The sequence below is a fragment of the Nannizzia gypsea genome, genomic scaffold (assembly GCF_000150975.2).
Source record: "Nannizzia gypsea CBS 118893 supercont1.9 genomic scaffold, whole genome shotgun sequence".
In the NCBI taxonomy this organism is placed as follows: domain Eukaryota; kingdom Fungi; phylum Ascomycota; class Eurotiomycetes; order Onygenales; family Arthrodermataceae; genus Nannizzia; species Nannizzia gypsea.
In genome coordinates, this window is record NW_003345193.1 from 308,837 (window position 1) to 322,446 (window position 13,610).

The 13,610-nt window shown below is 46.5% G+C and overlaps 6 protein-coding genes across 6 annotated transcripts; 4 read left to right on the forward strand and 2 right to left on the reverse strand.

The window, feature by feature from the left end:
• Window positions 1-95: 95 nt before the first annotated feature.
• Window positions 96-2,316, reverse strand: MGYG_08351 (C6 zinc finger domain-containing protein; the record flags this gene model as incomplete). Its single annotated transcript, XM_003169399.1, has 3 exons — window positions 96-1,235; window positions 1,291-1,817; window positions 1,941-2,316. The coding sequence occupies 3 exons, from the start codon at window positions 2,314-2,316 to the stop codon at window positions 96-98; spliced, it is 2,043 nt and encodes a 680-aa protein (XP_003169447.1).
• A 352-nt stretch (window positions 2,317-2,668) lies between these two features.
• Window positions 2,669-4,610, forward strand: MGYG_08352 (aflatoxin efflux pump; the record flags this gene model as incomplete). Its single annotated transcript, XM_003169400.1, has 5 exons — window positions 2,669-2,881; window positions 2,951-3,211; window positions 3,267-3,602; window positions 3,664-3,844; window positions 3,907-4,610. The coding sequence occupies 5 exons, from the start codon at window positions 2,669-2,671 to the stop codon at window positions 4,608-4,610; spliced, it is 1,695 nt and encodes a 564-aa protein (XP_003169448.1).
• A 699-nt stretch (window positions 4,611-5,309) lies between these two features.
• MGYG_08353 (palmitoyltransferase pfa4) lies at window positions 5,310-6,880 on the forward strand (the record flags this gene model as incomplete). Its single annotated transcript, XM_003169401.1, has 5 exons — window positions 5,310-5,665; window positions 5,731-5,902; window positions 5,968-6,267; window positions 6,336-6,414; window positions 6,474-6,880. The coding sequence occupies 5 exons, from the start codon at window positions 5,310-5,312 to the stop codon at window positions 6,878-6,880; spliced, it is 1,314 nt and encodes a 437-aa protein (XP_003169449.1).
• Window positions 6,881-7,341: 461 nt separating this feature from the next.
• On the forward strand, window positions 7,342-7,986 carry MGYG_08354 (acetyltransferase; the record flags this gene model as incomplete). Its single annotated transcript, XM_003169402.1, has 1 exon — window positions 7,342-7,986. The coding sequence occupies one exon, from the start codon at window positions 7,342-7,344 to the stop codon at window positions 7,984-7,986; it is 645 nt and encodes a 214-aa protein (XP_003169450.1).
• Window positions 7,987-8,303: 317 nt separating this feature from the next.
• Window positions 8,304-11,930, reverse strand: MGYG_08355 (plk/plk-unclassified protein kinase; the record flags this gene model as incomplete). The annotated part of the gene is made up of 4 exons (XM_003169403.1): window positions 8,304-8,912; window positions 8,976-11,055; window positions 11,121-11,563; window positions 11,628-11,930. 4 exons carry the CDS (start codon window positions 11,928-11,930, stop codon window positions 8,304-8,306), a joined length of 3,435 nt encoding a protein of 1,144 aa, XP_003169451.1.
• A 713-nt stretch (window positions 11,931-12,643) lies between these two features.
• Window positions 12,644-13,551, forward strand: MGYG_08356 (OPA3 domain-containing protein; the record flags this gene model as incomplete). The annotated part of the gene is made up of 2 exons (XM_003169404.1): window positions 12,644-12,706; window positions 12,775-13,551. The coding sequence occupies 2 exons, from the start codon at window positions 12,644-12,646 to the stop codon at window positions 13,549-13,551; spliced, it is 840 nt and encodes a 279-aa protein (XP_003169452.1).
• Between the last annotated feature and the right edge of the window lie 59 nt (window positions 13,552-13,610).

Consider the following 13,610-nt stretch of genomic DNA (forward strand, 5'->3'; position numbering starts at 1 on the left):
GAGGGAATAATAAAAAATATAACGAAGAAGCATAGGATTTATGAACTAGATTGTCCATTCTATCTCCTGACGTAGTTGGTGCTTTCCCCCATGCTCTAGTTATTTTTTAAAAGCTCCTCTATACTATTTAATTGGACTAACTCGGAATACTCCAATGAATCCAAATTAAACCCCAGCTTCTCATAAGTATAATTTGCATCAAGAGTGTTTGACTTATTACTCTGCGCCGTGTCAGTATTGCCAAAGAAATTTGTCGTTATTTGTATAATCTTTTCCTTGATATCCAAAACAATATCTGGAGTTGTTAGTATATTGTCTTGTTCTTGAGCACTATACTCATATGCCTCCCAGGCCCGAAGAACCATTCGAGAGAAAACAAGAAAGAAATCCCTGTGTTCTTCTTGGTTTGAGCCCGCTATACGTAGCATATAGTTAGTTGTCATCGCCTTCCAGGCCGTCTCTGTATGATTCGTGATAGGCCATCTTTTTAAGCCTTGAAGGAGGTGAATGTAAGCAAGGAAAGGGAAGTGAAATTGAACGAGCCAGAGGTACCCTTTAATGTGTGGCGAGGCCATAAGATTTGTATCACACTCTAGCATGCGTAGAGCATAGGAAATACCAATGGCATGGTGTGGATCTGGCTGCTTCTCGGCGCTCAGGGCATAGTGCTGCAGGAGACGATACTTCGCGAGATAGCCACGTATTGTCCATGTTGTCATATAGTGAAGGGGGTTCTCTGAATTGCAGGATGCGAGATATTTTTCCTCTATCGTCCTTTCTAGGGCTATCAGCTGTTGTGTCTCCTCTATATTGCTAGGTCTAGATGCCATTACTCTGTTGAAGCACGGGTTAGTGAACTCAAGATGGAAGGCGCTGCAGCGGATGAAGTCAGCCACCTCGCAGCGCAGAACTACGAAAATCATCTCTGATGGTTTATATTCTGCTATTACCGGTGTGGCCTTCACCTCTGGCTGAAGCTCTGAATCATTCACATTGAGAGGAATTCTGCAGTCCCATGAAGGATTCAAAGAAGTGGTTCCGTGATCAGACATTTCGCATATGCGATTATCGAAGATCACAAGCGACCACCACAGCCTTCGACGTATCTCAGCTTGTAAAGGGGGCCATTTGCTATACATGGATTCACGGTGAATACCTATCCGTTGAGCAATGCGTATAGCAACGCTAAGTAGCGAGGAAAGAGACGCAGGGTTTGTTGCAGGCCTGATAGCGACCTATAAAGTTCAGAAGTTAGAATGTATTCATGAGTAGAATTATCGAGCACCTTACTAGATAGAGGTACAGTGCTGTCAAGCATTCATAGTCACAGGATTGTAATACATCGCAGTTCCCCAGCGCTTGTTGGCATGATGTTTGATAACCTGTTAAAATATCCTTCTTTGGGGACCCGAAGAAGCCACTGCATTGATCTTCGGTGAGGCTGAGAATGGAGATGGAGTAGATGCTAAACATCAGCGCTTCCAATGTGGGCTTGATGTTAGTTATATCGCTAGCAGCATCGATAATACGAGCTTGCAAGGTCGGCGTATGCGTGACTTTGAGAAGGGGGTTGACATTATCCAGATAAACTTGCCAGAGCCTAAAGATTTGCATCTGACTTGGGTGCGTGGTAGAGAGGTCGACAATCCCTCCAGAAGAACCAAATAAGAGAAGATGCCCACTGCTCTGGCCCTGGAAAGTATGGTGCCACGCCTTCTTGATAACTGCGTGCCGCATGTCATCATTCTCATGCAAGAAACCAGTGTTATTTTCTTCATCTCCGTTTTCATCATAACTGTCCTCATCATCTGCGGAATCTATAGACTGTTTTGATTGTTAATGAAGTTCTGGCTGGTTAACGTGAATAATCAGGACTGGCTAGCCGTACCCTTTGAGCCATGGCACGCCAAAGATTCCTAAGCTACAATTAGCCATCATACAGTTATATTTGACTGAGAAAAGGAACTCAATCCCATACACTGGTTTAGATCTTTCGGTTCGCCCGGCCATTTTATCTGATTTATCTGCTTCTGGCTCAACTCGACTATTTTCGCTTGTGGTCCGATCGTCTGTATCCAGCGGGTGGAGGGGATCGAACTCGATATTGTGCCGTCGAAGAAGGCCCTCGTAGTGCCTCAGGCGCGCCAATAGCTCCCTCTCGGAAAACCGGCGGCGTCGCTGGCGGGTTGCTTGCTCGCAGGGGACGCTGGCGCGTACACAGTTGGCGCATGGAAAGGAGCGCTGGCATTTGACTTTGCGCTGCTGACACTGCACGCAAGCTAGTACCCGTTGGTGTCTAGCAGCAGTAGGCATCATGATCGCATTCTAGGGGTGTCGATAGTTCATTCTGTCGCCTGAATTCTCCGTGGGGAAGAAGGCAGAGAGAGAAGGCGAAGGAGACGTGATCTCAAGTCTAGGTCCGGAGTAGGTATGCTCGGGATTTAAAGTTCCGGCCCCAAGAGCCCGCACTTTCTAACCCCCGAGGGCTGGAGAGAAACATCCAAAACACCGTCACCAACTGCAGTTACAATATGCGAATCCCCGGCTGGATTTGTTACTGCGTATACCCTATAAATATGAGACCTTGGAGCTTCATCTGCCTGGTTTTCCGTCTCAAAATGTTTATCCATCAACCCTCGATCGGCCCTCTCGCAGAAGCATCAAGGCAATGGCTTCCTCATGCACTTTCTCCCCCAAGAGCACCAAATCCGCAGTGGCGGATGTACCAAAGGTGGCCAACCAGCATTGTGACTTGACTCCCGATTCTATAGCTAAAAGTGAGGACTCCGAGAAACAGCCTATTTCCCGGGTTGTCTGCCTCATCATTTCGGCCTTTGTCGCCATGTTCCTGGTTGCGCTGGACAGAACAATCATCTCAACTGTGAGGACACTTCACTTGCATGGAAATGAAATCAATTAGTCAAGTCACTGACATTCATAATACCTACAGGCGATACCCAAAATTACTGATGAATTCAAGTCCTTGGATGATGTTGGCTGGTACGGCAGTGCTTACTTGCTGACATGCTGCGCGTTCCAGCTCTTATTTGGGAAGCTATACAGGCTCTTCTCTGTCAGGGCCGTCTTCCTTTGCAGTATCGGACTGTTTGAGGCTGCCTCTGCCATCTGTGGAGCGGCTCCCAACTCGTTATCCTTTATTATCGGAAGGGCAATCTGCGGTATTGGAGCAGCCGGTATTCTTGCCGGAACTGTAAGCTGACCATTCTATCCCAGTAACAATCGCTGTTGATTGACCTGATTCCTAGATCATGTGCATCGTTCATTCTGTGCCTCTCCAGAAGCGTCCACAAATTCAGGGGCTGTTTGGTGCTCTTTTTGGCATTGCCTCTGTTGTAGGGCCATTGATTGGTGGCGCGTTTACCTCAAATGTCTCGTGGAGGTGGTGCTTCTACATCAACCTTCCCGTTGGTGGCGTCGCGATATTTTTCATTGCCTTCTGCCTCAAACTTCCTAAACGAGATACAACAAGGGTACCCTTAGTTGAGAAGCTAGTACAGCTTGATTCCCTGGGAACTACTCTGCTGGTGCTTGGAGTGGTCTCTCTTGTGCTGGCACTTCAGTGGGGAGGCCAAGCGTATGCTGTACGTTATCCAACGGCGAAGTCACCTATTTTTTCTGCCTCAACTAACAACTAGTGAATAGTGGAGCAGTGGCCGTGTCGTGGCTTGTCTCGCTCTCATGGCAGTTTTGATTCCTGCCTTCGTTGCAGTTCAGATCCTTCTCCCCAAGTCAGCTACACTTCCAGCACGCTTTTTCTCGCAGCGCAGCGTTATTTCGGCCTTCTGGCAAACTCTCTGCATCGGCTCCGGAAATTATATCTTTGGTAGGAAAGAATATCATCCACAGTCATTAGTACCGCAATCAGCTAACTTTTCGTTAATATAGTATACTTCCTCCCAGTTTGGTTTCAGTCTATCCAAGGCACCTCTGCTGTGAATTCTGGCATTCGCTTACTACCAATGATGCTCTCAATGGTCGTTGGATCAGTCGGTGGCGGAGCTTTAAACTCCCAAATTGGATACTATACCCCATTGGCAATCATTGGTTCCTGCATTATGTCGGTCGGCGCTGGCCTTCTCACCACTTTGAAGGTGGCCAGCAGTAACGGGGAATGGATTGGCTATCAAGTCATCTACGGGCTTGGGTTGGGTCTATGTTTCCAGGTTCCTAACCTCGCCGCACAAACCGTTCTATCAAAACCTGACGTACCACTTGGCTTGGCGTTGATGTTATTCGGACAGCTTATTGGAGCAGCAGTCTTTGTATCTGTGGGTGAAAACGTCCTAGCAAATCAGCTGGTGAAGAGGCTTTCAGCTCTTCCAGGGTTTACTCCCCGTCTCGTTACTTCGGGTGGTATCACGGGACTATTTAATGCAATACCCACGGATCAACATGATACAGTCCGCTTCTCATACAACGAAGCACTGCGCACTGTATTCCAGATCGGGCTTATTATTTCATGTATGTCGCTGCTTGGTGCCGCTACGCTGGAGTGGAAGAGCATCAAGAAAGTGCAGAGCAAGCTCGATACCGAAAATAAAGCAACAACTGGCGGCGAAAAATCTGGGGAGGGAGCTGAAGTTGACTAGAAGACGAGAACTTATAATGTCGCCTCCTGTGTAAAAATATAGATTTTTAAAAATTAATTAGTTAAAAGATAGTAATAAACGTAGAAAGTAATAATATTGGGGGAAGAAATTATGAAATATTTATTGTGTTTGGTTTATATAAGAGTAAAGAGTAATAAGCTGCTTAACCTGAATAGAATTCAGGGGTAACTAGCTTGTAACTTGTGGTAACGGCGTTTATTCGATAACCAGAATTATATAAGCCTGTTAAAAAAGTTACCCCTTTCCCCTCTGTAATGTACACAGGGAGGTGGAATATGGCTCTCCTACCTCCCTATTTACCTCTCTTACCTCTATAATATATATATAGAGGGCGATATATTAAATATTATATAATATTTAAAGAATTTATTAATTGGCTAAGGATTTATAGTACTAACTATAACTAGAAGCTTAACCAGCTGCTTACCTAAAGCTACATATAACCGAGATATCTGGTGGCCTCTTGGTGTACGCCCCCCCATATAACTGGGTTATCTGTAGAGGAGGTTATAACCAACCTTAACCGCCCCCTTCTATACCTTATTGTGCCGGTAAATGCCCTTAGTAATCTAACTAACTAGTTAACTAATAACTAAGTTTGGTGGCTACTTTTAAACTAACGTTGGCTTTCGGCATTTTCTGTTTCACGCCCTCCTTGATGAATCTCTAGAGGAGGTCATGGCGGAATTTCAGATATACCAACTTGCAGTACCGTTTGTTGTACTACTAATAGCATTTCTTTCATATAGTTCGCAATATTTGTTCCTTTTCCTTGAACCTGCGCCTCTGAGTACACCTGAGCTCATCAAATTCAATATCCTGGTAGCTTGCACATGGATATGCTATGCTAGGGCATGCCGAACGGATCCTGGGAGAATCCCAAAAGACTGGAAGCCACCGAATACTGCAAGTGCACTTTTAGAGAAGCATCTTGGCATCGAAGAGGGCAGCGACCCTTCTTATCGTCAACGATGGTGTCGACGATGCGAGGCGTACAAGCCTCCAAGATCTCACCATTGTAGAACTTGCCAACGGTGAGCGCAGCTCAGAAAAGCACGCTTTTGTGTATTGATATCCCATGTACTGATCTTATTTGAAGATGTATTCCTAAGATGGACCACCATTGCCCATGGACATATAACTGCGTCTCGCATTTCACATTCCCGCATTTTATTCGTTTCCTGTTCTATGCAGTAATCTCCATGGTATATCTTGAACGCTTTCTCTATATCCGTATAGCGGTGGTATGGGGTAACCGAAGCCTACCAAGTGTATGTTCTACCTTTGTGAACATAGTTGATAGTTCTATTCCATTTCACTAACACGAGAAGCACAGTATTACGGTCCCTCTTTAGCCCAACTCGGGCATCTTTTCGTGCTTGCTATTGTTAATACTGTAGTTCTGCTTGCCCTGTTGATTCTACTACTTCGAAATATATGGATGTTGGGCGCAAACGAGACTACTATCGAAGGATGGGAAATTGAAAGGCACAAGACATTGTGTCGCCGAGCACGAGCCCTGGGTGGCTATCTTGAAGGTCCGGATGGTGTCAAAATCTGGATCAAAAGACAAGAATTTCCATACGATATTGGTATTTGGAATAACATCAGAGCTGGCATGGGCGGTAGTAATAATGTATGTTGCCCATTTTATATTCGACACACCTTGAACAAAATCACATTCTAACAAAGACGACTTCCCAGATCTTTGGCTGGTTTTGGCCATTTTCACGAACACCGGATCAGCGCACTGGGCTAGAATTTGAAGTTAATGGCTTTGAAGGTATGTGTTACCTCTGTACCTCTAACTATCGTCTTGGAGCACAACATTGATTTCCGAAGATGAATCTCTCACCTGGCCTCCGCCAGACCCTGATAGGATGGCTCGAAACACGCCACTAAGGGAGGATAAAACTACACTTCTTGGGGATGGTCAAAATTTTGGTTATGACGAAGTTGAGGCCTTTCATAAGCGCCAAGAGGCAGATTATCTGCGCCAACGAGCTGTTTCCGAAGTCCGCCGTCGAAAACCATTTCATAAACGATACATTAAAAAGGGGGATGATGGCCATCTATCCAATATCTCCGACTCGGAACACGACGAATCGTCCAACAGTGGAGAAGAAGGCTGGAGAAATTCGGAGGGGGAAAGGTTGAAAGATTTTGGAGTTGATGAAGAGGTTGAATTCTACGATGAGGACGATATACCACTTGCTGAATTAATACAGCGGAAGAAATTTCAGCCATAATGAAAAAGTCATATGTCCTCCCAGACACAAACAACTACAGCCTCGCAAATGATGGACTTAGATAACTACTGGCTTTCTATGTCCTGGGGGTGAAGAGCAGACTATAGTGCTAGCCGTAACCAAAATAGGATATTATTAGATCACGCATATCTTTCGACAGCAAATCGATATTTATAACTCTGTACGTACATTCTGTGGCATGTTTCAAAGGGGCTGCACTTCTTCGTGACATATGCTTGCATCCTTTTGAGATACGCCCAACTAAGTCCTTGTAAAACATTCGTATAACTTGAGTCATAGCTTACTATGTGAAGAAAAATTGGAGAGGCTGATATATTTCCAATTGTTTAGGGAAGCATTCGCAAAACACTGACTTCATCAGTTAGTCAAATCGTTAACTAGTTAATATTCCGTTTCTTTTGATAACGATAGTTATAAATTTCTATTGAACCGTCTACAGCATGGAGGAAACAACATCCGGATTGAAATTGAGCCCGAGAATTCACCTTCGTCGCTACAAGTCAAGCGACATCGACCTGATCTGCATGCTCAATAATGACGAAGGAGTAATGGAATACATCGACAGCGAGCCACCATCCAGGGAAGAAGCCGAAGAAGAAATCCAACGGATCATTCAAGAGTACGATATCAGCCCGCGGTCTGGCAAGTGGATAGCCGAAACACCTACACCTGAAGGCATGGAATTTATTGGCTGGCTCCGACTTGGTGCTCTAGACGAGCTCTCACGGCAGTGCTTTGGTAGTACTAATGCCGAAAGCAATGAAGAAGTTGTACGGCTGGAACTTGGATATCGGATTCGTCGTCGATTCTGGGGTCAGGGGTTAGCAACTGAAGGAGGCCGAGCCCTTGTTCAGTATGCCTTTTGTTCCCTGAACATTGCCCAGGTAGTGGCAGGAACGATGTTTGTCAATTCACGATCTCGTCGTGTCATGGAGAAGTGCGGCTTGAAGCACTTCAAAACACTCCATCTGGACTTTCGTGATCCGCTCCCAGGTACAGAGCTGGGTGAGGTGTTCTATGCTATCACTAGAGAGGAGTGGCTGGATTCCGCCGGTAGTTGCAAAGAGACTATATCTTCGGTTTAAACAGGAATAAAAGGCAAAAAGAAATTTTTTGTTGAGGCATTATATATGTTAAAAGCGCCGAGCTATTATGCTTGATAAGTAGATAAAATGCTAAAATAAAGAGAAGAGAAGACAAAGAAGATTAAATTCGTATGCTAAGGGTATTTTCGCTCCAAAAAGACCAAAAGTAGTGACAGGCGAAGGTCGTAAATTCGTTATATGAAGCAGATGTAGACTGGCAAACAGTAATCAAACAACGGGTATTGGCTATCAGCCAAAACTATGGGGGATGGAAACTCGACATTGATGCTGCAAGGCTGTGACGGCCTGAAATAGCATCAGACTAACTTCTGTAGCTGATCTCCGAGCTGAGGGTGCCCTTCCATGCCAGCACACTGAACTTCTCCTGCTGCGTTTGTTTGGAGTTTGACTGACATATAGTCGCCATCTCCTCCCTGTGCACCAACCGAAACCCAGACGAATTTGCTCCCGGAAGCGCTAGCCCATGATCTTTCTTGAGCTCCATCCCAGAGAAGATCCGCAGAAGTACATTTTATGGCACCGTTGACTTTAGAGACAGACGAAAGGTAAACCCTTCCTCCAAGTCTCTTGTTCGTAGCCCAACAATCAATAACAGTGGTGATAAACTCGAGTTTCTTTGGGAAAGAGTTTGCTTCGAGGATATCCCTGAACCGTTCGGAGCTGATACCCGGGACCCTTGTGGGAACCCCAGAGATCGAGGATAGATAAGCAGAGGCCAGCTCTGATATGACTGTTCTGGTATCAAACCCGCTGGGATGCATTTTGCCTTTTGCAACGAGATATCTGGCTGCTGATGGCGAAAGGTGATAAAAGTCAATTCGACAAGAGTTAGCCAAATCCGAAGGGTCGGCGGGCCTTTGCTCGGGTAGATATAGCACAAGCTTTGTGTGGTCCGGGAAATTGAACTGCAAGGATAGGAGTTAGTTGTTAACTTGCCTCTGGTTCGGATAAGAAGAAAAGGATCTCACTTGGAATGCACCATCACCAAAACCCCAGACGCCAACATTCCCAAGTCTCTGGTAGAACTTGATATATTGGCCACTACTTTTTGACTTTGATGGCTCAATAGCGCCTCTCCCCAGCGAGCCTACCATGTATTTTCCAAACTGATCTACCAACCTGACGCGATTTGCTTTTTCAGCACTCCTAACTGTACAAAGAATATTTGCAGGCTTGTCTGGACTTGACCTTCTTGTTTCGAATGTTTTTGCAGGAAGAAGAGCTCGCTTAACCGTTCCGTCAGAATAGCCAGATGCATTGATTTCCACATTTTCGTAGAATTCAATCGGTTTCCCGTCTCTTGGAACAAGTTGGTCAACTTCTGAGTATGGGATGGCACTTTCTGGATCCCCTTTGGCGCGCGCCTTTAGTCGAAGATGGCTTTCGCCATCTCTAACTACTACTCCAGTCGCTGGGTAACCATTCTCTCCCCTGAAAACGCAGCCAACACTTCCCTCGTCTAACACATAAGCAATTCCATATCGATTAGTGTAGTCGACCCACTTCACAACATATGGATGGGCTCCAGATCTGGAACTTGATTGGGGTTGGGTAACTCGGTTCCCAGAACCTTTAATTGAGTTTTGAGGTGGTATCTCGCGAAGAGCAGACTGGTATACTTGAAGATCGGCTACAACTTCATGTACGCTCGATCCTGGCATTGATTCTGACTGATCCTCTGGCAAAATGAGCGGGCCGGATCCTAATGCTGATCGTGATTTGCCGCTACTACTGGATGCGGCTGATGATGTCGTTGCTGATCTGGTCAAGCCGTGTTGCTTATTGTAACGAGATGCAACGTCCTTGCTCGTAGCCGACGATTGGCTCTGGTGCCGGCGTAAGGTTGAGGTTGAGGTTGAGGTTGAAGCAGCCCGAATAGGTATCGTTCGTCCAGAGCCGACGATTGATTGAGGCTGACGCTCCGCTACTTTGGCGAGTTCTTCAACCGCGTTTTCCTGCCCAGCGCTTCGAAGGCCAACCACTGGAGCAGGCCCGGAATTGGGGCCCTTTTTACTGGAGGGAGCAGTCAGTGCTGCTGGTGTTGAGCTTGACTTGGGCATAGATGTAATGGGCACGCGATTCTTTTCCCGCATAGACTCATGGTAAGCCTGAGCAGTCTGCGATCGAGTGCGTATTGGGCGTTGACTAAGTAGATTCCGAGTGCTCCTAATGGCCGGATTCTTCTCGGGTACAACGTCGGAAACTACCACTGCATCTTGGGCGGTCGTTGAAGAAGGATCCTTCGCTGCTGGACGGGATGCAACCGCTTGTTGACGCAACATAGCAGCATGATTTTTTGGGGCGGATTCTCGGCGATTGAGTTGAGCAGCCAGGGCGATCTCAGTCCTGGCTATCATTGCAGCTTTTGATTTAGTCAAAGTCCCCCGGCCATCAATGGCTCCAGTGCTACTTTCTTGATCCTCCGGCAAGTCGTTTTCCATGTCTGCTTCGTTAAGGCTCCAGTCCTTGCCATTATCAATGTAGTAGCTGTAGACTCTATCAGATGGTAGAGGCATAACAGGCTGGAGCCCCCTCTCTTCTTCAGTAAGGCATTCTGCAAAAGCAGATTTTCCACATCGTTTTCCAGCTGCCTTTCGTATCTCCCCGGAGCTCCGTCTTCCAACGCCGCATTCCGCGTAAAATATGTTCTTACATATGATGTATCTCTGGTTCGAATTCGTAACATGTGATATCAGCTTCCTATACGTATGATCGTACTCCAAACTGTATCCAGGGGCCGGATTGTCGCCTCGAGGGCTATCCTTTGTTATCCAATGTGGAGCTGATGTGCGGGATTCGGGTTCTAGTTCACGGGGGATACAGCCTGAGTACATGTTGAAGAACGGATGATCTACAATCTGATCAGGGTCTGGCCGCTTTTCCTCTGAAAGATTCAAGCAAGCAGTGACCAGGTCTTTAGCCTCGTCTGGAATATAATTTGCACTTTCAGTGTCGACTGGCCAGTCATAACTAAGTGACTTCACTTTCTTGTAGATCTCCTCTTGCGTTTTTGATTGGAAGGGGGGAAAACCTGTAAGCATAGCGAAGCTGAATCGATGCGCAAGATATAATTAGTCATCTTCTTCATTTCCAGAGGGTTCGACAACACTCACAAAATAACACCCAAAGACCAGATGTCGACCTTTTGGTTATGGCCTCCTTTGCTTTTGTCTAATACCTCCGGAGCGATATAATTTGGGGTTCCGCAGAGGGTCTTCCTTCTCTTCTCGTCTTTCTCACTGAGCATTAGGGCTGCTAGCCCAAAGTCACCTACTTTGATATTCATGCCTTGATCGAGAAACAAGTTGCCCATCTTCAAATCACGGTGGGCAACGTGACGTTTGTGAAGGTACTTCACAGCACCACAAAGCTGTATCATAAACCGTCGGACCTCTGGCAGACTTAGAAACTTTCTTTTCTTCACCATATCCATTACCGATCCATTGGGACAAAGCTCGAGAACCACATATATGTTCTTTTGGAAGGAAAACGCCCGGTGAAATGTAACAATGTTAGGATGATTCATTTTTGAATGGATTTGTAGTTCTGTCCGAAACTATAACCGTGCAATTGAGTTAGCTATCCAACGGGGACCGGACTTATTGCTAAGTAGGGCATACCTTTTCCTCCATTTTCTTTTGCTGCATCTCGGACTTGACAACTTTCATGGCAAAGATTCGTCCATTCCTTGCAAGCTTCCCTTCATAACAAACTGCAAACCCACCCTTTCCAAGGAAGCTTCCTATCTCGTATTCCTCTCCGCTGGCGCCAGGTTCCTTGACCTCAGGAGGTGGAGGTGTCGCATGGTGCCGGTGGGATGTTTGCTGCTTTTGAGTGGGATTGGTCTTGACAGATAGCTTTTTAGTCGATTCGACCTTTGGTTTTGGCGGAATGTTGGTTGATCGCGGAGATAGTGGCTCCATGGCTTATATCAATTGCGAACTTGCATAGATCAGAGTAATGACTTAGTGGGCAGGTTGAGAAATATGGTGACCGTCGATTCGAGTGTATAGAGGCCCTTCCTTTGAGTGATAGTAGAGAGCAAAAGTAGGTATCCCTAGGGAAACGTATTATGGGCTGAATTGCGCCGGCAGGGAATGAACTCCGATGATAACAGGACGGGACAGAAGATAAGAGTAATGCTCAGAAACAAATGCTCAACAACGACATAAAACTGCTAACAAGATATCGCATGCAAGCCTCGCCCAAGGTCAACTTTCTCCGCCGTGAACGAGTGAGTCTCTTCCTCTCTTCCTCTCTTCGTCTCTTCGAACTGTTTACTTCTCGACAAGCAAACCGAAGTTGCAGCTTTTTGGCCGGGCAACGCTTAGCCTAATTAGGAAATAGGTAAACAAAGGTTGTCGGGACGGAAAAACATGACAGAACCTTATCTGATTATGTCAGCTTTAGCCTCGTGCTTGGCGTTTTTTCGGCTTTCGACCTCTCGTCTTCGTCTTCTTCTTTTTGAACATTCAGCTTGACGCCGACCTGTTGGACTGTTGGCAGGCTGTGTTGGATAGTCGCCTTGGATTGGCCATTGTTAGTAGCGTGAAGATGCGGTGATTGTGTTGCTCGTTGTGTCTTAAGCCTGCCGATTGAATAATTAGCTCCCCGCCCAAAGCATGAAAGCTACGCAATGTCGAGCATCACACTCAAGCTCTCGTCTCTTGTCATAAGGACGCTATCAAAACCTATAGCAGTAAGCGTGGCAGATATAGGGTCCCCCTATTCTGTGGGTAAAACTGACGATTTTGCATTTCTGAACAGAACCAAATCAAAGCACAAGCTCGTGAACATGAACGGTTTCGTCGGATATGCGTGTCGTTCGCGCAGACAGTACATCGCATTGACATGCGGTTAAGGCTCGGCCTGCTCCAGAACACTGCTGCTCTTGAAAAGCAAGCTGCCCGTGAAGCCGCTGAAGCACACGCTAAGAAGATAAAACTTCAAACACCGACGGTTAAGACGGAGGCCCAGACGAAGGCAGATGAGTTACTTAAAGCAAAAGAGAAAGCCGCAGGAGGTGCGGTTAAGGCTCCGCCAATTCCTCGGATTCGACCGCTGTCTGAAGGAAAAGCAATCGACATGGGAGCAAATTTCATCAGTGAGACATTCCTATTCCTTGTTGGAGGCGGATTGATAATATTCGAATCGTTCCGGTCCCGGCGGAAAGAAACATCAAGGCGGGAAGACGTTGCCGAGCGTCTGGCGGAGCTGGAAGAGTCGGAGAATGCTGCACGCGCTGCTCTGATCGTCCTAGAGAAAGAGGTTCTCCGGCTGCAGTCCCAGCTTGAGAAGCGCCCCGTTAAAGAACTAAAGCGGGTTCTGCCAAAGGAAATATGGCACGTCGAGGAGGAGCCCGAACCAGAGCCAGAGCCTTCGCTTCTCGCAACCATCTCTTCCTACTTCCAGTGGCCAAAAGTAGGCAGCGATACTACGACCACTACTACGAGACTAGAACCGCAGCCCCCTCAACAGGCTCCAGCGCAAGCTCCATCTCAGCCAAACGTGGCTGCTTCATCTACTCCTTTACCAAAGAAATAAATCTAATCCCCACCCAATAGACATGTTTGCATACTCGCATCTTGACAGATGACTTTTGA